Below are 24,270 nucleotides of genomic sequence, written 5' to 3' on the forward strand. Positions count from 1 at the left end.
TTCATTTTCAAAATACTGGCAGCATACGTTGAAGTTTTGAATTCCTTCGTATTTGTAAAATTATTATTTGTATACAAAATTAAATAAGCCAAATAATCTACAGAAAATCTGTAAAACGATGTTTTATCTTTTTGTTTGTTTTCGGGTACAAGTTTTACAGCGTTTTAATATCACAAGACGGCATTTTTTTACTAAAATATCAAACCCCTTTTGACGTATTGCATGACACTAGAATCGCTATAGCACTAGCGGAGGAACGTATTCGTTTTTGATTTCGTATTTTCTTTGACAAGGGCGATGAATGATTGACATGCTCCATCTGTATTTTATTTTGTAATCTAATCTACGATATATCCAGCCAGCGTTCGAATTTCAAATTCAGTAATCATAGAGTAAAATCAATGAAAATTTTTATCGTGTCACTTCTCTAAAGATAAACAAGTGCAAATCTCCAACTATCCCAGTAATTATGTATTGCCCAGTGTTGTGGTAACTATTTACAATTAAAGCCCCAAATACGCGATTATAAATAAAAAAAAATACTCGTCTTAAAACATCATAGACAAACAAAACTTCGTATACTTAATCTATGGTGAAAATAAATTCTTTGTTTAATTTTTCGTTAAGAAGAAATCGTGTAAAAGTTGCACCTTTTTTGTGAAAAACCTAAGTAAATGCAAAACGCAAATGATGCAATGGCAGACAATTTCTACAAAGAATTGGCCACTGTTAGTAGACCGTCTGTTACTTAAAAATCCTAATTAAAGTTTTGTTCAAAAAAGTATATGCTCTTCTTTGTTTGTAAAATAAAATTGTTGTTAGAAAAAATACAACACAAAAAAATTATGAAACTTTACGCTAAATATCTACTTCTAGGGCGAAAAAATTAAAACTTAGTAAATCGTTCTTAACTATGAATTGAGTTATATTTTTAAGGGACTTAATCATTATTTAAATTATTATTTAGTAGTATTTGAATTCTACAATTTTATAAATTATACGAAATTAAAAAAAAAACTCAAAACTTACGTTACATAAATGACTAATAAAGAAAATCTAGTCATAACGGTCATTTAATTTTCTAGAATAAATGACCACATTTAATTGACATTTTTACTATATTTGGTGTGAAAATTTATAATAAATAAGGTTTAAAAATAAAACCTCGACTTTAAAATATGTTCCTAGGTTTCTTATTTGTGGAATTTACCAAAGAATTGGTAATTTATTTAGAAATAATTATCGAAAAAAAACCGGATTGATAAAAGTGATAAAAAACAAATGTTTGACAAAACAATCATTTAATAATTTGGTGACATTAATTTTATTTGGTTTTGTGATACATTAAAACGTTTTAGAAATATATTATTGGTGCAGTTAATATAACACTTATTTATTTCTATTAAATTAAAAATGTTCTTAAAATTTTGTAGTGACTTAAAAACTACTTGTGTGCATTTAGAATTACAAAATTACTTATAGGTAATCCATTTTACGTTAGAGTAAATCTAACTTAACTTTTACCATGTTTATAATCTAAGCTTACTAGCTAAAATAATATATGTGGCTTTACGATTTATTGAAACTTCCACATTTACGTTTTAAAAACAAGGTACTAAATCTAAAAGTACATTTTTTTTCGCGCCCTTTTTTGATATATATATATTTTTTTTTCTTTACGGCACGATTAGGTACTTTATCTTTTTAATAATAAGATTTGGTTCTGAAAGCGATAACGGCCAGTACCAAATTACTTATACTATATTTTATAAAAAAAATATATTATGTGCAAAATATATACCACAATATAGCCAATAAACCAGAGACTAAAACAAACCATGGTGCTTTTATTACAAAATATACAAGTGTTCCAAATCTGTAGTTTGATAGCATAAATGTACAATGTACAGGATACGTTCATTCCGACGCGATGCTGCCATTTTGTTTTTTACTTTCGCGCGCTTTTTTTTTCTTCTTTATTCTCAGTATTAGGCAATGATTTGTGTTAGTTTTTAATTGTATATGAGACTTATTGTACAGTAAGAGACCTCGCTCTTTTTAAACGTTTAGGTGAAATTCGTTTTGAATTATTTATTAGATGGATATGAAGGCCGTTCACTGACAATATGGAATAGATTAGAGAACATTTAGTTTTTTCGTAATCTGTGTAAACAATTTGTAGATTGTTATATATATTTATTAGCTGTGCTTTTAGAATTCTATTCCATGCCAGGGCAGTCTATCAACTTCCGAACTAGGTTAAGTTTTTTCTCAGTGTTTGTATTTTTAGTGCATTAGTAATTCTAAGTTCTACTTTATATATAAGACGTAGTTGCTTTTGTGTAAACTATGTAAAATAAGCGTAACGTATATAAAATAATTGTAAAACAATAAACTTGTTTACAAATACATATTGTACAAATTAAACTGTAATATTCTGAAATAAAGTGGTTTTATTTTATTTTTTTGTTTGTTATTTTTAAATGAATTGAACAATTGCAAAATTTAAAATTGTCTTAATTTATGTGGGGTTAGTTTGATTATTATTTATTATAATTCTTAATACTTAGTACTTATTGTAGTACTTAAAATAAGTATAAACCACTTTATTTTATTGAATAATTGAACATGTATTCGAAATCTGATCATACATTTAATTCAATACATTTTTATAAAATTATACTCTATAAAGCTTACGAATTGTCAGTTAATTAAAACTCTTATAAAAAATCTTGCCTCGAATAATTTGTAATGTATTAATACTTAAAATTCACAAAAATATACCATCATATAAACAAATAAAGCCTTTTTTAATTATATTTTTACCGCCTCTTTCTGTCTCATTTCACAGTCAATATTAGAGCAAGATAGCTATTAACGTCAAAGAACGGAAATAGTTTGAAGTTATTTATCTCGCTCTAGTTTATTTAATTTTATAGTGATAGAAAGAGACGAGTTTAAATAAAGCTGCTACACAATAAAATGAAATGCAAATAAAATCATAATTGTATTTCATCTCGTATATTTCTGTTTAAACATTGTAATATTTTAATTTTTTTTAATAATTCTAAACATTTTAATGATGCAGAAAATCCATCTCACTTTATTTTGTTTGAACCTCGTGTTTTTATATAATTTATCTCTTGTTTATTATGCAAATAAAAAAAATACTACTTATGCAAGATGGATTTTGTGACCCTTCTCATCGTATATGTTAGGAACAATTTTTTTTAATATAATTGCAATAAAATGAAGTCTATCGAAATTTATAAAAGTAAATAAATGTCTTGCTTAAAATAAAAAAATTGCATCAAAGTTAGTTATGTATCGATTTGATTATGTAATCGTGTTAAGCACAATGTGTATACTTAATATGTAAATCGCTGTGAATATAAAAAAATACAAAAACACGAATAAATTTATGAATAACTTATTGGTTATTTTATTCTTATGTTAAACTTAACTACATATGGCAACTTTGAGATCACGGTTTCAGTTGGTAGAAAAGTGTTGCCAGTAAAACATTTTTAAGTTACTTTTGACATCGATTTGGTGCAAACGTGAAGTAACAGCTAAGAAAAATAGAGATTAAACTAATATTTTATTTTCTTACACAATAATATGTGCTTATGTGGTAATTCGAATATTGAATAGTCAAAAAATTCATAATTTTTAAAACGAGTACGTATTCACAAAACAAAACTCTATTATAACAACACACAAGAAAAACAGAAAAGGGAAAACACAGTTGTGAATAAATTCAGCAGTGAAAGCGAGAAAACAGACTATCTATCCAAGAAGCTTATATCTAATACACTGGAGATTTCAGTATGAACATTAACTTGTAACAAGAAAATATGACGTTAAGCTTCTTGCTATCTATCTATTTCCGTCTCTCTCACACGCCATTACTCAAGTTTACAACAATCGATGTCAAAAAGTTGTCAAATGTGATCGCAAGAGTCTAAATAGCGCTGGAACACGAAGTCGAAATGTTCGCACTTGGAGTTTGTTGTCTCGTGCACTTGGTTCTTCCTGAAAAATTATTTAAGTTATCATATTGGTAGTGTAGATAACGTTATAAACGAATTTTTTTAGTTCGATTACTAGTGGAGAATAAGCTTCTCTCTGGCACAATATACATACATACATACAGTAGGGAAACTTCATACAAAACGTTCGAAATGGCTCACGCACACAAGCAAGCGTGTCTAAGGGTATTCTTATATCTGTTAATTGTCATAATACCCTTACGATTCTCGTAAACACGCTTTCTTGTGTATGAGAGCCATTTCAAAAATGTTGTATGAAGTTTCCCTACTGGTTGTATCTGTATATTGTATCTCTGGTTAAGCATAGCAGGCTAATCACATAAACTCTGTTCTAAAATTAATTGAAACTAATAAGCGATATATTTTTATAATTAAAAACGATCTATTGCCCCGTCGAGGAACAGCTGAAACACATAATTTACCAATATAATATACCGTTATAATACACCAATCAAACAGGTGATTTTACATTATTTCATAAATAAGATAATTTATGTAACTGACTTGTAGTATTCTTCACACTCTTCCAGTGTGACGTCAGCACTGACGACGCGTGCGCCAAATCCGCTGTAGTAACTGATGTAACGTTGCTACAAATTTAAAAATATAAGCATTAGTTTAAATATTTTATACATAAAACATATTACTTATCTAATAATGCTAAACTTCGATTGAGCTCAAAGTGACACAAACTATAGCAATACCCTGTGAGCAATACCTGTAGAAATTAGTATGATCAAACGTCTGACGACAATAAAATTAAAATAATTGCCACCTGAACATGCTTAGAGAATATCTGCTCGCCGACAATATTGCACGCAACGCGTAAAGCCTTCGCGATGACGTCAATGTACTTCACATAACACACGGCTGCGTCACGCCCCTCAGCGTCACGACGCAAACGGAGTTTTAGGTTTATACCACCAGGGGGCGCTGTATTCTGGACAAAAAAATACAATACTTGAAAAATATTCATAGACGAATGTTTTGTGAGCGTATGTTGATGTTCTATGTCCTCCCGAGAGGATATAAAAGTAGTCTGACTATTATTTCGTGTGTTTTAAGTTTGAATGAAGCGTACCTGATCAACGATGCTTTTCATCATGAGAGTTAAAGATTTGTTTTGCGACAAATCGTACTCATTTGTTATCGTTACACCACCCAACATATTATACCTGAAATATATAAAATATTTATTGAAACGATTTATAAATGTAACACATGCAGTAAATACGTTTCTTCGTGAAAATAAAACCAAACTCACGCATTGGCCATGTACATGTGATGTCCAGGAGGAGAGCAGACTTTGAACTGACGATCCAAACCATAATTCTTCAAAAAGAACAAACAGCTAGTGATGTCCCACATATAATAGTTCAGTATTTCAGTATCCCGCAATTTCTTCATGCCATTAAAATGATACGGCATTATTAACAATTGTAATTTTGAATTCAAACGATCCTTGTATTCGGCGGTGATTTTGAGAAGCTTTACAAACAATTTTAACTCTCTGGCAATATCTGATTGAAATATGGCATCGTAGCCTTCTCGGTGTGGCCAGATGAGAAAACATTCGGCGTTTAAGCGCTGTGACACTTCTAGGCATTTCTTAATCTGTGTCGCTGCGTGTGCGAAAATATTGGCGTCGTTGTTTGTAAATGCTCCAGTTGTGTAACTGAAAAAAAAATTAAAGGGTAATCTTAGATACTAAAGCAAAATATATTGATAGCATATCGCGCAGAACATTCATATAAAATCGAAGAATCGTCTACTTAATAATTAATGCAAAATAAGCTCTACGTAAAGTACAATTTCATATTGGAACTGCTGAACGGATTTAGATTAATTTAACGAAATTTTTTGAAGCTGCGACAAGTACTTACTACTTGAAAAAATAAAAATAATTTGAAGTAAACGCTAGTATAAAAGAAACATTCAAAAAGAACTTACCGTGGATGCGAATGCAAATCGGGAGCGAGCCACAACAGCTTCACATGATACCTCTGGCCCAATTCGTGAATATATTCCACAATTTCGTCCCAGTTGGTCTTATTTTCATCCCAATTATCGGACAAATGCAGCAAGTCAGTGTCGTAAGCTGTCCAGTACTTGATGCCAAGTTTGGTACAGAGGTCGAAAAAGGCCTTTATGCATCGCTTGTAATTGTCCATAGAGTGCGAATTGTCATCCCAGGGACGGTTGTTGCTGATTCTTGGATATTCTGCGCCTAAAAAATTTAATTTAAATCTTTTAACGTTTAAAAACAAATTGTTAAATGAATATATGTTGGTTGTTACTTTAAGTTCTTGCCAAAAATACTACTGAACCTAGGCGTACAGTACTTTATACCTACATCCATATTTGGCACATTTTAAATGATAGACTAGACTAGATTCTTTATATATCAAAGTAAATAAAAAGTTAGGAAATAAATGATTTTTACGAAATTTTTATTTATTTAACTGGAGATAAATTTAAATTTCGCATTTCCCTTTTACTGCAACATATACGTACATAATTACAAATTAACTTACTGCAAGTCCTGAACTCAGTGAAAGACAAGCTATACTTAAGCCAGTCTTCCATAGTCTTGGAGTGCAGTCTCTCCGCTGCATTGTAGTAGCGGTAGCTGAGCGTGTCGGTGGCGGACGCAGCCGTGTTGAATTCCACCTTCTCTATGCCTGATAGGGGAAACATCTCCATTATTTTCCTAATATTTAGAGTATAACATAACGTATATAATTTTATTTTTTTGATGTAGCTACTAGCTAGTAAAGGTATAATCGTTAGGTTTCACGAGGTTATTATGCTTAAATTTTAGAAGTAGAATAAGAAGAAACATAATTTTTACTAGTAATATTTTACGTTAATAAATAATAAATAAAATCATTATGACCATTTACACCAATAATTAATAATTGCAAAGACAAACATATATAAATAGAATAAAATCTGCTATTTATGCAGATTTTATTCCCTCCTCACAACTTTCAAAACCCAAAAAGTCCTACCTTGAAAGTAATCCACATTGTCAGCAGCCCTACCTTCCTTTACCTTTTGCCTCTTGCCACCAGGCTGCGCGTATGTCGACATTCTTTAAAGATAGCAACACAACTTATGGCGGGATCCTCGTTTGGGAGATCTTAAATAATATTGTATGAATGGAGTCAACGGAACGTGACTGTATCGTGTGTCCTTTTGTTTTCAATTGCTTTGTACTTTCAGGGATAGAGGTCAGGTATCAAGTGGCTAGCTGGCTTTGAAATTTTTGTTTGAACTTTGAGTATAGTTTTTACCGCGACTTTTGGTGCATTGCCATTTTAGAAGGATGTAGCTGTTATTCTTTAAATTACCATTACAAGATAAGGCACTAAGAGGCAATAAAAAAGTACTTATTTATCAGTAATGCAATATAACTAACGACTTCGGGGTAGACCAGTGTACCTATAAATTATATGTATATGTTTGAAATGGATATAACTAATAATAATTAAAATCAGTATTATTTGTATACGTAGTATATTATTATTAGTCTGTGGTATTATTATGAGTGCCTAACTACAACCAGGTCGCTACGCATTATCTAGTTTATTATTATTTTATTCCAATGAAATCTACATATACTTATTTTAGTTATTGTAAAAAAATAAAGCTCAAAAGTTTGTTTGAACACATTTATCTCGGGAACTACCTACTCGACCGATTTCAAAAATTATTTCAACGTTAGTTATGTAGTATGAGATCAACAAGTGATAGTTTTGATGTAGTCCTACATCCAATATTTATCGAAGTATGAAATACTCACAATGAATTGATTGTATCTTACAAAAGATTCTGCACACGTTTCGTCTACATGTTAAGTTGGTTATCTACCAATATGTCAGTTGTTCTAAAAGCCTAGCTTTTAAGCGTGGGGTGTTAAAACGGTATTCATACGTTTTTTTCACGTGATGCGTGATCACGCAGAAGGACCAACTGTTTTTTAAATCTTTTGGCTTCTATTATTTTCAAGTTACGTTAAAATTAGGTATTCTTTAATTAAGAGCCTGTGTCCTGCCAGACCGAGTCATTTTTTGTTTTAAATGAGCATCTTATTTCGTGTCAGTAATGTTCAGTCTATTGTATCACGCCTTAAAAAACAAGATGAAATAAAACAAAACAAACTTTATAAAACAATTTATTATTTACAAAAAAATCCACAGCACCCTCAGAAGCACCGCTACAAATAACACAAAAATCGGTATCGGTATTTTCTTCCCCTCCACTTTTAGTCCGGAGACCTCCCCCCTTTTGAGGGGTTGAACCAACCCGGGCATCTTTGGTTTATCCATTGGTTCCCCTATCATGGAAAACTTTGAAGTTTCAACTATTTTCACGGTCACCATTTTGCCCATTAGTGCTTTGTTTTTCGGCACTAATACTTGTTCGTAAAACTCGTTGTGGGCTACAAAATATTTAGTATCGTGAGATACATCAGTAACTAGGACGTCGTATGTTTCGCCGACTCGGTTTGAATAAGGGAAATATGATCGGAAGAATTCGGAGAGCGCTTTCGTACGTTTTTTCACTTCTTGCGCGGGTACCTGTGAAAATTGAATAAGTATAAATATGTATTAAGAAAATAAATTATTGAGAATTAATTCGTGTTGTTTTATTGTTATCTTATACCTACTTGTGAGTTTTAATTTCAAAACGTATCAACGTCTGTAAAAATCTCAAATAAAGGTTCATTATCACAAACGCTTCAAATTAGAATAATCTTTACTAATCCATACTAATATTATAAAGCTGAAGAGTTTGTTTGTTTGAACGCGCTAATCTCAGGAACTACTGATCCGATTTGAAAAATTCTTTTGGTGTCAGATAGCCCATTTATCGAGGAAGGTAAAAGGCTATATATCATCACGCTAAGACCAAGAGCCGAGACCGAGCTGAGCAATGCGGGTGAAACCGCGGGGCGCAGCTAGTATGGTATAATTAATAGAATTAACGAAAAAAGGTCGTGTGTGCCGAGCACACGTGTCAGAAGTGAAACTTTTTGGCAATATTAATCAAAATCGTCGCCTCGATTCATGACGTGACGGTATTGCTATGACGCGATCTTTCAAACAAACAAACAAACTCTTCAGCTTTATAATATTAGTATAGATTATATACATACTAGGTTTCCGCCCGCGCAGTCAAAGAAAAACCCGCATAGTTCTCGTTCCCGTGGGATTTCCGGGATAAAAAGTAGCCTATGTCCTTTCTTGGGTATAAAAATATCTCCATACCAATTTCATGAAAATTGGTTCAGTAGTTAAGGCGTGATTGAGTAACAGCCAGACAGACAGAGTTACTTTCGCATTTATAATATTAGTATGGATAAGTACAATAATACATACCCGTTGCATATTAGCAGCCGGAGTGCCAGGCCGTGGAAAGAATTGATTTATAAACAACGACGGGAATAAATACTTCTTGCAGAGATTCATCGTGTCTTGGAAATCTTTCTCCGTTTCTGTTGGAAAGCCGCAGATTATATCTGTAGCTATTGTCATTCCGGGCACTCTGGAATATGCACAAACATATAAATATAATTATTTGACTTTTAATTTCAAGTTTTACAAGTATTTATGAACTAATTTTGAAACCACTATCGATAGGTTGTTAATATAGTTTAGTTTTTAATAAAAATTATATAATTTTTATTGATATATTTCCAAGAACGTTTCCATATAGGTTGTCTATTACACACTTTTTTTACTATTTATTTTTTTAGGAATATTCACTCATTTGAAATAGGCAATAACTTTTGTTTAATATGTATGTTACATAAATATGTACGTATGTAATAATATAGTTTCTATACACAACATATTAGTACATACTATAAATCAAGTATACCACATAATATTCATTTGCTGGTTATTTCATAAAAAAATCAACAAAATAAAATAACAGATACACAACAAACTATTCACATCTTCACCCATCACATATAGCATAGAAAAAAACACTCACTTTTCCCGTAAGAAATCGACAACTGTTTCAAAGTCCGCCCTCGTGTATTCTCTCTTCATATCGGCCAGCACTTGATCGCTTCCCGACTGTACGGGAACGTGTAGAAATCTGAAATATACCGTGAATTAACAACATTTCTTATCAATCTATACTAATATTATAAACGCGCTCATATCTCAGGAACTACTGGTCCGCTTTGAAAAATTCTTTCGGTGTTAGATAGCCCATTTATCAAGGAAGGCTATAGGGCATAGGCTTTATATCATCATGCTAAGACCAACAGAAGCGGAGCTATGCGGGTGAAACCGCGAAGCGCAGGTAGTTACATTTTAAGTAAAAAGGTGTTAATAGATTACTAACACAAATTACTAATATTTATTTGCATGAATGTAGTTACAAATTACAGATGTTTTAATTACAATATTATGTGGCTAATACATTCTACCCATCGATTGGGTGTGCAAATATTAAAATATAAAGTTAATTATAAGGAAACCAGAAAAATCAAAGATATATCACTCACTTATATACCCTCGGGTGGTGCATAATACTAGCCACCTGTTCCAGATGCTCCAAGATGTAAGGTGGGTTTGTCATACCCAGCCGTAAGCGACAACCAGCCGGAATCACTTCTACTAACTTCCAGAGTAACTCCGGGAGGGATGTGCCTATGTCTCTGCCGTATGTGCCTGATATAGATGTAAATTTAGTTTTGGTTGAATGTGAAATGAAACATTTATTCATTCAACGGCTTCGTACAAAAGCGCTATACAATCGTCAAAATACATAAACTAATATTAACTAATAGTTTGGAAAGTAGTTTCTATGGAGAATAACAGTAAGAAACTCTGTCTTAAATCTAATAATAACTTGTGAACCACATTTGAGCAAATAAAGATTTATTTATTTATTTAATAAATTCGTATGAAATACTCAAACAGATTTGATGTGCTTAACATAGACAATGTGTTTGATACAAAAAATCTTTGAATATTTTTTTGTAAAAATTAAGTTTACAAAGCACCTTGACATTACTTTACATAGAATACAATTAAATTGTATTATAAATCCGATTATTCACTCTTATAATTAAAACAATACTAACCTGTATCCTCACTAGTCAGCCAAATTTCCACGACTCCCTCTTTAAACGACTGTATCGCTCGCTCCACAATTTCCTCTGGAGGGTAGCTCCCCAATTCACCCCTCGCATGTTTCGTCTTACAATACGTGCACTGGTTCAGACATCCCGTGTTAATTGGTATGATCTCTATTAGAGGGTTCTTTCGCACTTTTGGTAGGAGGAGGGAAGCACCTCCCGCTTTCCGACCTTCGGTCGTCTTTTTAGCACCGAATAAACGTACTGTGTGACCTGGAAATCATGTGAACTTTAATAATTACGAATAAGATGACCACTTTTGTATTAGAAAACAATGTCCTAATAGATCTACATAGTTTAGTAGATTTAAAACAATTTGTATGCGATCAATTCTTTAATATTGCAATTTTATTGTGTTACAAATTAGATTTATAAAATCTATGTTTAACACCTAGAAACTGATCAGAAATATAAGTATCAGTAAAAAATAACAGTAAGTACCTAGTTTTACAAGGATGTATTTGACTAATTACAATGTGAACTTTAAACTTCATTGACTTTAAATAAATATAACATATGACCTTAAAACTTCGACCCCTAAATCAAATAATTTACTATACTAACAAAAAAAAACATATATATAACCTGAAAAAAAAATGTATATTGTACCTTTAAGCGTCTCCTCAACAACCTCCACAATTCTATCAATCTGCTGCACCCCCACAACACTGTGTCCCCGCAGGTACTCCGCCCGCGGCGCTCCCTGCGGCACACAGCCCGCTACCACTACGTGGATACCGCGGCTCTGCCCGAGCTCGATTTCGTTTCTACAGTAAAATGTAATAAATTAATCCTACTACTATTATAAAGGCGAAAGTTTGTATGGATGTATGGATGTTTGTTACTCTTTCACGCAAATACTACTGAACCGATTACAATGAAATTTAGCACACCTATAGAGGGTAACTTGGATTAACACATAGGATAGGTTTTATCCCGGAAATCCCACGGGAACGGGAACTAAGCGGGTTATTCTTTGAAAACGCGGGCGAAGCCGCGGGCGGAAAGCTAGTTATTAAATATGAAAATGTCCTTGTTTGTTTGTCTTTATAATAAGTAAAATTTGTATTTTCTGTTTGTGTGCAATAAAGCTTATAAATAAATAAAATAAAATAAATAATATGATTATGTGTCTGTTGAACTAGAGAGTGAAACATCTCATTGGCATGGGAATAACCCTTGACAGACAAAGCCATAGGTGAAAAGTTAGTATACAGTTAGGCAATTACACAAATTGAAAACTTACACTATATACATGATACGACAAATGGTTTTAAATTTGATAATAATCTTTCGTGTCGACATTGTAAAGTGATTGACAATGTAATGAAACTGTATGCTGTAAACGTGAATTTAGTTAATAATAAAAACAAAACTCACTTGAAATGGTCCTCAGCGGGATTCTTAACAGTGCACGAGTTTAACAACCACAACTGTGCCTGCCACTTGTCTTCAGTAAGTTTGTAGCCATGTGCAGCGAGGAGCCCTGCCATGTACTCCGAGTCTGAACTGTTGTGAGCGCAGCCCCATGTCTTTACGTATATTGTTTGTGTGCCTCGAAAGACGAAATTATATTTTACATGAAAGAAATGAATGTGAAAGAATTTACGGTTAAATCTATTGAATTTGTAGTAAAAGTATTAATGTTTTAATTAAGTGACTAAATCTCAATAAAAATTAAAAACTAATGGAATATGGTGTCTGAAGAAAATATGCCAATACTATTGTATTAGTAGTAAGTAATGTATTAGTGGTAAGTATGATGCAAGTTGAAACAAATATTATAAATGATAAGTAGCATATTTGATTAGCAGAATTCGGCATAATCAGGTGTTAACAATATATCATAAACAATGATTTGTGTTATATCAATTGAATAAACAAATGAGGAGCGTCGGAACAAAAACCGATAAACGACATGCTGTATTTTTTTTTTTTTTTTGTAATTTCGATGCTTTTGCATAATTTTACATGATAAGCTTATTGAATCTGTTCTAAAGCCGATGAATCTAGTAGAAAAATGCGCTTCAAGTTAAATGATCTATACAGATACCGATAAATCCACTGATGAGGTAAAAGAAAATTGATATCTTTACAGAAACTGATAAATCCTACATAAATTTGATAGATTTTTATAAGGTTGAGACAAAAACCGATATAGCAATTTTTAATTTTTAATTATTTAATTCCTCATATACTTAGTTTTAACCAAAAATGTTAATGGTTTTTTCACATAGCGATAAATCCTTAGTTGATTTTTTCAAAAAACGATAAATCCGGATAGTCTAAGCAAAAACCGCTATATCCATTTTTTTTTTATTTTTTTTTTCGTTTATTACTTCACACACGAATCTGTTGATTTGGCCACCAAACAATGTTGCTAATGTTGATATATTAAGATTTTCTACTCTCTTTTACCTAAAAAAACAAAGAAATAAAACGTTTTTTCCGATTTGTCAAAAATCTTAGAAAGTGGATTTAGCGGTTTTTGTTCCGAAGCTCCTCAAATATAAGAAAAAGGTTTGGTTTGAGAACTCCAAAGTTTAATCAAAATATTTAATGCTACATGTTATACGTGCGTGCAAATAGATTCAATTGGGTCAATTTTCACAACTTATTGCTCATACAACATAACCGTAATTATTCAGTTTAATTTATAAACTTATAAACATAAATAACACAGATATTGAGGTTATACCTGGGACAACACTTTCCAATACAACTTTTTCGACTGGCGCTTCTTTGGTTTCCCGCCGTTTGGACCGTATGTTCACATTTTTTCTACTCGCGTATCTTTCTTTAGGTGTGATATCCTGTGAAGATATTAAATCTTCAATATCATCAATTATCTCCGCAAATGCAGCTGGCATTTTTATTTTTATCACAACTGTCGCTTTGACATTGACATAAAAACAAGATCAAATATCAGCTAACTGGTTGGTGCATACGGCATAGATTATAAAAAAAGCCTTACTACTATGAGTTATGACCCATTTTTATTCGTTTTTTTATTTCTAAAAAGCATGGATGCTTATTTTAGAGACGAGATGAAGAGTTGTGTTCATTTCCAAAATGTCGATTTCTACTTTCTATGGATATATCACAGGAAATGCCAAAATCAGCGGGAAACTGATGACAGAAAGTGACAGCGCGCCATTTCCTGGGCTGACCAATCATTTGTCATAAAATTTTATTCGAATTTCGACTTTCGACAGTAGCGCGGAAGATTTCTGAGAGGATAGGTGTATGAACTTTGTTAGTTCAACAGAACTTTTGTGATCGTAAAAACTTTGTGTTTGTTTTATAATAACTTAATCTGTACTTGGCTTTTTTTACTGGTAAGTGTTTTTAAAAGTGTATTTAAAGTATTACAATAAATAAAAAATTAAATTGAATAAAGATGCAGGTATTCATGAAACATTTAACAATTTTAAAGTTACATTATGTTAATGATACTGTAGGTAGTTTTAAAATACAATGTTTATTCACAATCACACATATTTCTCAAAACTAAGTAAACGTTTATTGAAATAGAAATACAATTTATATAATTGCACAACAAATGTTACAAGTAACTACGATACGTTTAATTATTGTTGTTCTAACTTTAAACTACAATTTAAAATTGTCAAATAACGATAACGCTAAAAAAATAATTCTTCAATTCTTAATCGTTCCCTTCGGTCCCTAGATGGCAAAAAAGTAATAATAACAAAAAATAAAGAAGCGACCCCGCACGCGCTACGGTTACCACCTGCCTTCAGGCTTCATCCCAATTTCGGATATTCGTTTAACAATCTATTGTCTAGCCGTTCGGAAATAGGAAGTTTGAAAATATAATATAATATGTTAAATCTTTATTGTTTTTAAACCGTACGAATGTTATCACTTTGACCTGTCAGTAATAAGATATCGATATTGTTTATATAGTAATTTTTCTTTATAATTCTAGATTTTTATATGCAATTAACTATATTATTTTTGATTTGATAAGTGCACGGAAAGATTATACATAATGTATTTTTGTAGAATACGAATAAAAGAAACAGTCACATACCTAGATCGAAACTATACTTTAAGATAGGTAACTTCTTAAAATCGGAACAGAGACCAAATCTTTGAGGAGTCGATTAGATACAGTTCACCCTACGGATGTTCACCCCTTGTCCTTAAGCTAAAGCCACCCTTGTGTATTACTATTATTTGGCCATATAGCCATGAAAATAAAGATTTAATCTGTAATGTGAATGTGCATCGCGCTTTCGTATTATGACATGAGTTTACGGAAATAGAATACCTATACTTAAGGTAGGTAGGTATGCAATTTTTTATATTAGGTATGTTAAGAATGAATTAAGTTATGTTATTCATCAATTACACATACGATGATGATGATGATCATAATTATATATTATGTACCTTGTGTACTTTATTGTATTTCCTCCTTCTATCTACTATAACACATAGGTATCAACTATCATCATTACTGATTATCCTATTATATTAGGTGACACCTTGTAAAAAAATAACACCATTAATTTTAATAATCGTTACGTGACACTATAAAATATAATAATGTCACAGGTCGGAAGTTATCGCGTGATCTTTCTCTCGCGGTCTAAATTTTGCGATAAGTGTGCCAATTTCTTGCTAAAATTAATAATACAGTGCAACCTCGATATAACAAATCTGAAGGGAACAAATAAATATTCGTTATATCAAGTAATTCGTTGAACTGAGGTTCGTTATGTTGAGGTTAGGTTGGTCTAAAATTCGTTATAAAGAGGTCTTTTAACGTTTCTGATCCATTTCAACTTGAATCTTTAACAATAGTGACGAGCAGCAGTGTTCACATTACTTTCCAATTTAAATTAAACAAAAATGATCGTTTTACGAACAAAAGCATGTCGAAATCCGTCACGACATGAATCACATACTATGAGATTAATAATCATTACATTGGTTGGAACTTTATATAAAGGTTTTGGGTTAACGAAATTCGTTAATTAGAGGTATTTATACTTTTCTTGATAGTTAAAAATTCGTTATAAAGAGGTTGTTCGCAAAAAATGTTCGTAATGTAAAGGGATATTTTGTATTGAATCTTATGGACCATTCAAGGGGATTACGAAAAATTTGTTAAATCGAGGAAATCGTTATATTGAGGTACGTTATATTAAGGTTGCACTGTATACTGAATAATTAAATTAGTATTATTTCCTATTATGTACTACGTCTTGATTATAGGACCTACACTTGTATTTGTAGGCAAATAATTAACTAGATCGGTGTGGATACCATATTTGACAAGAGATCTAATTAATATGCTAAAAGTTCGCATATATCTATGATTCATACAACCTTCTATAATTCATTATTATGCAAGCAAAATTGTTCATGTTTGACAAAAAACATACTCCCACTAACAACCTCATATAAACTCAAATAACATTCGCGTAGACGCGCAGAAGTGTTGCACGCCTCATAAGCGAAGCGTTGAGGTGGGTACTACTGTCACTTCGCGCAAAACATCTGATTTTTCAAACTTAAAATGTCTTTATGTATCATACATTGCACTTGTAAGATAATACATACACACACATATTAAGAAAAAACACTATTTTTAACGTTCATGATATTTTTGATGTCATTTTTGTTATTTAAACTAGTTAAAAAACAGTTTAAAAAAGTTCTGTCTTGGACGTCCGTGTGTCTGTATGTGCGGATCCTTTTTCTTGTTAACACGATAGCGACCGAAATACTTTACTAATCGAGTCTTTTTTTTTCTCTTACGCTTGAGTATGCTCAGGAATAGAACCCTTTCATTTTTCAGGGTCTGATTCGATGTGGTTTAATTGTTATTAAATAAACAAAAATAAAAAAAAAATTATGAGGCGTGCACTTTTGGATTTTCCAAATTATTTCAACCTTTATGTTTCTTCTTCAATTTTGGAATTGAATAAAATTGCCACAGAGACAAATTATTTTAGTTTTACTTAGAACATAAACTACCAACATATACGAGTAGTATGAAATTTTTCCCTCTCTCAATATCAAATACTTATATACCTATATACCTATTTAAATATTCTAAATGAAAAATATTAAAATAATCAATTTTAGTACGTAAATTCTGATGGAAAGAATGCTGATTGTATTTAATTAAGAGCACCTCATTTGAAAAATTAACAGCCACCAAATTTTTATTTTCATCTCACATCACATTAACCAGCCTTGCTTTTCCCATCTTTACTCACACTTGTTCAGCTTCGTTTAATTAAGACCAACTTTTTAGTTAGTTTGTATTATCATTACTATGGTAATTCGTCATAACTACCTCAGAATAAGATGCCCCTACCTTGTTCCCGATAGGGCTCTGTTAATTTGCCTAATTATGAGCACATACTTAGTTATGAAATTAGGTTAAATTGTGGGAAATATTTGAAAAAATATGGGTAAATTAGTTATAACAGGTATGAGATAAAAATGTATTAAAGGTAATCTAATTAATGCCATAGGTATTATCTACCTATAGTATTTCGTTTTCTTTGTAGTAGAAGCCACATTCGACGTCCTGGGTCGATTTAAGTATGGTTTTGGCAAAGGCGTACTTAAGTAAATGTAAGTAAGTAAGTACCTAATTTATGTTTAGTGTTGATTTTGTTTTGAATCCTATTAGAAATAATTTTACAAAGTTACATATTGAATGAAAACTTGAACTTTATTTTGCAAAAATATCAGTCGGCTCAGGGGATGTTTCATCGGATTATCCGTTCGCAAATTTCTTTATAACAGTAAGTTACGGTAAATTCCGTTATTAGCTTTTCAAATAATTATACAAGCAGTTAGCACGGATACGCGTAACGAATTGCGCGCACACGGCACAATGAAAGAATTGGCACAGATAATCATAGCATAAATTGGCGCACTTCTAACCATAAATTGAACATAGAGGATAGAACGCGGTGGTCATAACATAGAGTATTTACGGCGTTGCGTCACAACAACACTAATTGCCTAGGCTGCCCCACATAGTGACTAATTAGCAGACGCAGTTGTATTTTGTCTTGTGATATGGATACTGTAACCAATTACGTGTTACATGGAAAATATTAAAGTACATATTTGTTATGTAATTTTTGTAGAAATTTTTTCTGCAAAATATTTGCATACGACAACTTAAACATTAGTCCACACATGTTTAGTCTGTAAAAACGAAATCCCTCTCTTTATCAACCTCTAAAACCCTTTAAAATTTGATTTCTAAAAAAATTCCAAAGTTCCTTAAACTTATATGTAGTTATACTTACCTATTTCAAATTTATTTCATCAGAATCCATTTAGCGGTAAGGTGTTAAATCTTAAAAGTGGCAGACAGTGAGAGTTGCTCTTATTCATAATATTAACAAAGATTAGTTGCCGTTTTGCCCAAAATATCCTACATTAAAGAAAGTTATGACCTACCTACTCTTCTATGAATTGAAGCTTCTCTATTTTTCGGATTGAGATAGAAGAAGTAGTTATAAGTTAACCAAATTCTCGCCTAATTAGCAGTTACCTACCCTGCATAACATTTTTCGATTAAATGTAACTTCCTTGTTTGTGAGAGACATATTAATATTATAAAATTACTAAAACCTAATACAAGTATATTTAGATTCTATACTTTTCGAGATATTCTATTGTGATGTAAATATTCCGTTCTACATATATTCGCGTAAGCTGTCTTCGGAAAGTGCATTTGCCCGATGAATTTCAACAAATATTTACTTTACAATAACATTATAAAATATACACAGTGTTATTTCAGTCTCCCTATTGCATTGTTCATCTAGAAAGATATTGTGGCAAATTTTAAACTCTATTTATTATATTTTTAGGAACTCTATGGTGAATATTTTTGATCAGAGATGTAACAACAGACAAGCAGTTTTTGTACTTACATATTTACACAATTTTCTAATTTTTTGTGATAATTTACTAAACATATTTAGCATTATGCTCAGTTATATTGCAACGAAAGGTAAGTCCTATCCATTCTAATATCACATGAAAGTAAATATTTAAAAAAATATATTTTCAGAACTCAATGGGGATTGGGGTCTATAAAATTGAAATACATATTATGACAAAGTACAATCAACCTTGTCAATAGTTTAAAACACCAAGTCAATTCGATATCAATCACGGATGAAGTTATTTACGCAACCGACCATCATTGCATTGAATGATCTCAACCCAAAATACAAGCACTCGTCTGCCGTGCTTTGCGTCATCGTTTCACAATCGGCCATTTTGTTTTTATATTTCCTGAAAACTTTTATATTATTGGTGAATCATGATGTTCTTGGCGTATGTGACGTTATGTATGTATCGGAGTATAGTATAGCTGAGATTTTAAGACCTAAGTGAAGGGTGTTAGTAATAACACGGTCAGGTACAGACTGCGAGGGGAGTCATTAGGCAATTAATTTTTTTGGTCCGATAATATCAAATTAATAGATATGTTCCCACATCTAAAAATAACTGGTTGTCGATGAAGTTAACTATCAATAACTTTCTTTTCAATTAAGTTTACCATGATAATTATAAACCTGGCTTAGCCTTTGATCTTGGAGAAAAACAGCCCTTCCCACTTCCTCAAACTACAACGATGTAAAAATTTCCTTCAATCGATTGCTCTGTTCCGACGTGCACAGACAAACACATGTAACTACATATAGACATTAGTATCAACAAGTTTAAATGCAATCGAAGCATAAACTGGGATAACGGTTAACAATAATAATTTAACCCCATATAGCTATTGTATCGTCCCCTAATCGTCACGACCTTGGGTAAACAATGGTTCACCACACCTTGTGCTCGACACCAAAAGCTCGTTTCTCTCACGAATGCATATGTCATTCGGGTTTGGATATTCATACTAGCTTGTTGAATGAATGAATGAAAAATTCTTTACTGTACACCATATAGGATACATTTTATAAACTTAACAATAAATTAATCAATGTACAGAAGGCGGCCTTATCGCTGGCAGCGATCTCTACAAGGCAACCCAAAAAAATGGACGATTGTTGCATACGAATTTACGCGTGAGGTTAAACTATAGACCCTTTTCAGCTGCCAATTCATATCTCGTAAGCCACGGATCTTGGTAAAAGCTATACACACTACTTGTCCAGAGTAAATATCAACAACGAATTAAAAAAACTCATATACCCACGGTTAAATTACAATACTTTTGTTCGAGGAACAAAATGTCTCAAGATTCAAGATCAAATTTCGCTTCATTCATTCCTATATCCCTATTTAAACCAACCCCAAATATAAATACGACCCTTGGTCAGGGTCGCTTGTTTGTTGAAATATCGTTTGGAATGATAGAGTGAGTAGTTCCTTATTTCGAGGGTTGCTTAGCTAAATTCCAAATAAATATTGCAAAGTTATTAACAGAAATGTATAAACTTATGTACAGCAATAACGCCCTATATTATAAAGATCCAAGGTACAAATTACAAAAGCAATTTATTGAAGCCTTAAAAAAACCTATTACCTACTGTAAGAGAAGTAAAACATACATCGACTAACTTTCTATAACATTTTGGCCTACTGAAACGAATTGAATGTTTAATCGGTACAATTATAATTTTTTATTATCAAAATCGAATCAGACATTTTCGTATGTGCAAATTGCAAAATTTCGCTCTTGTTTCGCTCTTGACATTAAAATAGCATAATATGACGACGATTAAAGATCGTACCTAACTAAAATAATAACCAATGATAAATAAATATTAGTTCTAAGTACTAATGATATTGTGTGTCGGCTCTTAGCAAATTAGTCACAGTGCAAACAACGCTCAATCGAATTAAATTGACATCTGCCATTACGCTGAAAACCTTCGCTTGTTGTATTTTATACTGTTATCCTGATGTATTTTCAACTGAAACTTCTTTACGCGCGTTGAGGGTAAAATTTCAAAGTAGCGTCATGGCAATACCACAGTATTACAATATGTGGCAATACTTTGACGTCATGGAGCAAGGCGACGATTTTGGTATCTTTGAATCTTGCCAAAGAAGTTTCACTTCTGACACGTGTGCTCGGTACACGCTCTTTTTTATTAGAGTTGTATGTATAACTTGAAATATACATTCATTCATTCATTCATTACATCTTAATTTGTATCAAAATAAAAACAAAAGAATTCAATGTAGTGTGACAGTGTGACAACCAAATATAGCAATTCATTTTTCTATGTTCAATTAATCTATGTTAACTGCATAGTGTTAACCAACATCAAAACATAATGAAGAAAGTAGTATTGGGCGTTCACACGAAATAAACTAAGTCGTCTATCAAATATGGATAGATGGCGTGTTTAGGTTGTTAGTATTAATGTGTACGCTGTAAATTGGGCTTCTAAATATTAATCGTTCAGAGTATAAATAACTTTTTAGTTATAAAACACTAGAACAAAACCGTCTAAATTTGAATCTATTATTATAAGAGATAAAGAATCCTACATAAATGCTACAATAACAATAACAATTAATAACTGATATGATGATATCGTGGTTATTGATTAACTATTCTACGATTCAAATGAATGCACTAGCTTCTGCCCGCAACTTCTTTCGCTCAAAATAAATTCAATTATCCATATGATGAACTCACTCTCTCTTTTAAATTGTCCATCGCGTTCATTTTTAAAATACAAATAATTATAAGGTTCTCCTCTTTTAACTTTTAACTCAGTTAGAATCTTTATTTGCAAGTGACAAGACGTTCTCTCATTGTTTGGAATTATATCAAAATTTGAAAAAGTTTAATTTTGTGTTCCCGTGTGGATTTGAACTTGGTTCTCTGCGATCGATCGTTCTCGCTCGCTGCGCACGGAGCTATCTAAGCTAAGAGTCACCGTGCGAATTAGGCGATCAGTAAACTGCGTACGCGCATATAAGCCCTCCCTGAGTCTGCAACCTTCGGCATGAGTTCGTCGTGTAAACGCTGTAATGAAAAGGTATCGGATGGAGCACTTTGCTCGATTTGTCGTCACACGTTCCACTTCCACTGTGCTGGTTTATCCGAAATTGGTTGGCGCAGACGCGGAAAAGAAAGGCAAAATTCGTGGTGCTGTCAAGATTGTAAAAATTCGGCGACGACCAGTGATACGGCAAAAGTCCCTGATGAATGTACCTCTCACCAGTCTTCTTTAAACAGAATAGAAGACATGCTTTCATCCCTTTCTGCGTTGCCTACTCAGGTGGAAAGTCTTAGGAGCGATTTGAACGATCTAACCTCCAAAATAAACATAACCGTTATCGAAGACATATATAACAGACTTCAAGATATTGATATTAAACTGTCGTTAGTCGACACAATAAATAATGAGGTGAAAAAAATTAAATCCCAAATGAAACTATTTGAAGACCGACTCCACGTGTTCGAATCAGAGGCAGAAAAAAGTCGTAATATTATGACCAATCTTCAAACCACCATTGCAAATCTTGAGCTCGAACAAAAACGAGTTGAGCAAAAAAATAGGTTTTTAAATGTTGAGGTTGTTGGATTACCCGAAAAACCGAATGAAAACTTATTAGACGAATTTATTCGTCTAGGCACTGCCATTAATTGTTGCATTAACAAAGACGATATTGAATTCATCACCAGGGTGCAATCATTCAAGGACAAAAGCGGTTTTCCACGTAAGATTGTAGTGAAACTGAGGAACAAGATCATTAAAGATAACCTAATTAACAACTTCAGAAAATGTAATAAAGCGAAGGGATTAACATCGAATGACCTTGGCTTTGAAGGTAACTCATTGAAAATATTTTTAAATGAGCATCTGACCATAGCTAATAAAATTTTACTAAACTCATGCAAGCAACGCGCCAAGGAGAGGAACATTAAATTTGTTTGGGTGAAAAACTGCACAATATATTTGCGAGTGAGTGAAAAATCCCCGGCCAAAGCTATTTCGTCAGAAGAGGACTTAAAAACTTTTTTAGAATCATCTTTTTAGTGTGCCCTTTGTATAATTACATTATCCGCATTGTAACGCAAATTTTAACTCATTTTAACACACATACATACACTTTTTACATTTACTCTAATTATCGAATACAGAACACAACTTTATTCACCTCTTTAAAAATAATCAAAAATTTATTTATACTCTGCATAAAATTTCTAATTATCATAAATACAAAAGGTTTCGCACCCCTAATATTCATCGTACGATCGCAACATTCCACAACTTTGAATCCTTTTTTCTCAAATACCCGCATTTCTCGCAATATTTTTTGTCACAAGGATTTATTTTTATATTTTAATGATTATTATTACGCAATTCAATTGTATAACATCATGTTACTTACCGTACATTACGTTACAATTTTATTCTATCGTTGTTTTGTATCTTTACTTACGCCTGTAAAGTTAACTTACATATTAAATAATTATAGGTACATTAATATATTGATTAAAATTTTTGACTATGTCTTAAAATGGCTTCGAAAAGTAGTTGTTTGAATATTTATTATCAGAATACTCGTGGTTTACGAACTAAGTTACCAGAATTGCATAAAAACATAGTATCAAGTAATTATGACATTATAATTATAACGGAAAGTTGGTTATGTGACAGTGTTTTGGACTCGGAAGTTTGTGACGCTCGCTACGACGTTTTTCGGTTCGATAGAAAAAAGAAAAATAAAGGTGGTGGTGTCTTATTGTGCGTTAAAAAATCGTTAATGGCATATGTTAATAATAATATACGGTGCGACGACGTAGAAAGTGTTTGGATCACAATTCCTGCGGAGGTTTTTAATAATCATTTTACTAAAAACGAAGGTGATTTTCAAATAATAGCCGTATATATTCCTCCAAACTCAAATTTACCTAACACCTTAAAAAAGTTTAACCACGCCCTATTAACACTTTATGAAAATTACCCTAATAATACGTACTTAGTCGCTGGTGATTTTAACCTACCTTTTATTTCATGGAGTGATAACTTCACGCATAATTTAACTGGTAACAATAAC

At 32.0% G+C, this 24,270-nt stretch overlaps 3 protein-coding genes across 4 annotated transcripts in view; 1 reads left to right on the forward strand and 2 right to left on the reverse strand.

The window, feature by feature from the left end:
* Window positions 1-3,881: 3,881 nt before the first annotated feature.
* Window positions 3,882-7,379, reverse strand: LOC149483744 (uncharacterized). Its single transcript, XM_089701955.1, has 8 exons — window positions 7,064-7,379; window positions 6,587-6,733; window positions 6,003-6,279; window positions 5,317-5,727; window positions 5,134-5,227; window positions 4,828-4,992; window positions 4,557-4,642; window positions 3,882-4,035 (listed from the first exon to the last, which is right to left on the reverse strand). The coding sequence occupies exons 1-8, from the start codon at window positions 7,143-7,145 to the stop codon at window positions 3,945-3,947; spliced, it is 1,353 nt and encodes a 450-aa protein (XP_089558081.1). The 5' UTR covers window positions 7,146-7,379; the 3' UTR covers window positions 3,882-3,944.
* Window positions 7,380-8,213: 834 nt separating this feature from the next.
* On the reverse strand, window positions 8,214-14,126 carry LOC149483745 (threonylcarbamoyladenosine tRNA methylthiotransferase). The gene is made up of 8 exons (XM_089701950.1): window positions 13,913-14,126; window positions 12,595-12,769; window positions 11,824-11,981; window positions 11,161-11,427; window positions 10,579-10,744; window positions 10,056-10,163; window positions 9,437-9,602; window positions 8,214-8,635 (listed from the first exon to the last, which is right to left on the reverse strand). Exons 1-8 carry the CDS (start codon window positions 14,082-14,084, stop codon window positions 8,237-8,239), a joined length of 1,611 nt encoding a protein of 536 aa, XP_089558076.1. The 5' UTR covers window positions 14,085-14,126; the 3' UTR covers window positions 8,214-8,236.
* A 271-nt stretch (window positions 14,127-14,397) lies between these two features.
* Tre1 (Trapped in endoderm 1) overlaps window positions 14,398-24,270 on the forward strand; it is a 47,963-nt gene continuing 38,090 nt past the window's right edge. For both annotated transcript variants that reach the window (XM_089701970.1, XM_089701971.1), the window contains exon 1: window positions 14,398-14,552. The gene's annotated coding sequence lies outside the window, so the exon portion shown is untranslated. The remainder of the gene's footprint in view (window positions 14,553-24,270) is intronic.

Source organism: Colias philodice, chromosome 12 (assembly GCF_061535455.1).
Source record: "Colias philodice isolate Cphi_HAF_F1 chromosome 12, ilColPhil1 Martin Lab GWU primary, whole genome shotgun sequence".
Taxonomy (NCBI): domain Eukaryota; kingdom Metazoa; phylum Arthropoda; class Insecta; order Lepidoptera; family Pieridae; genus Colias; species Colias philodice.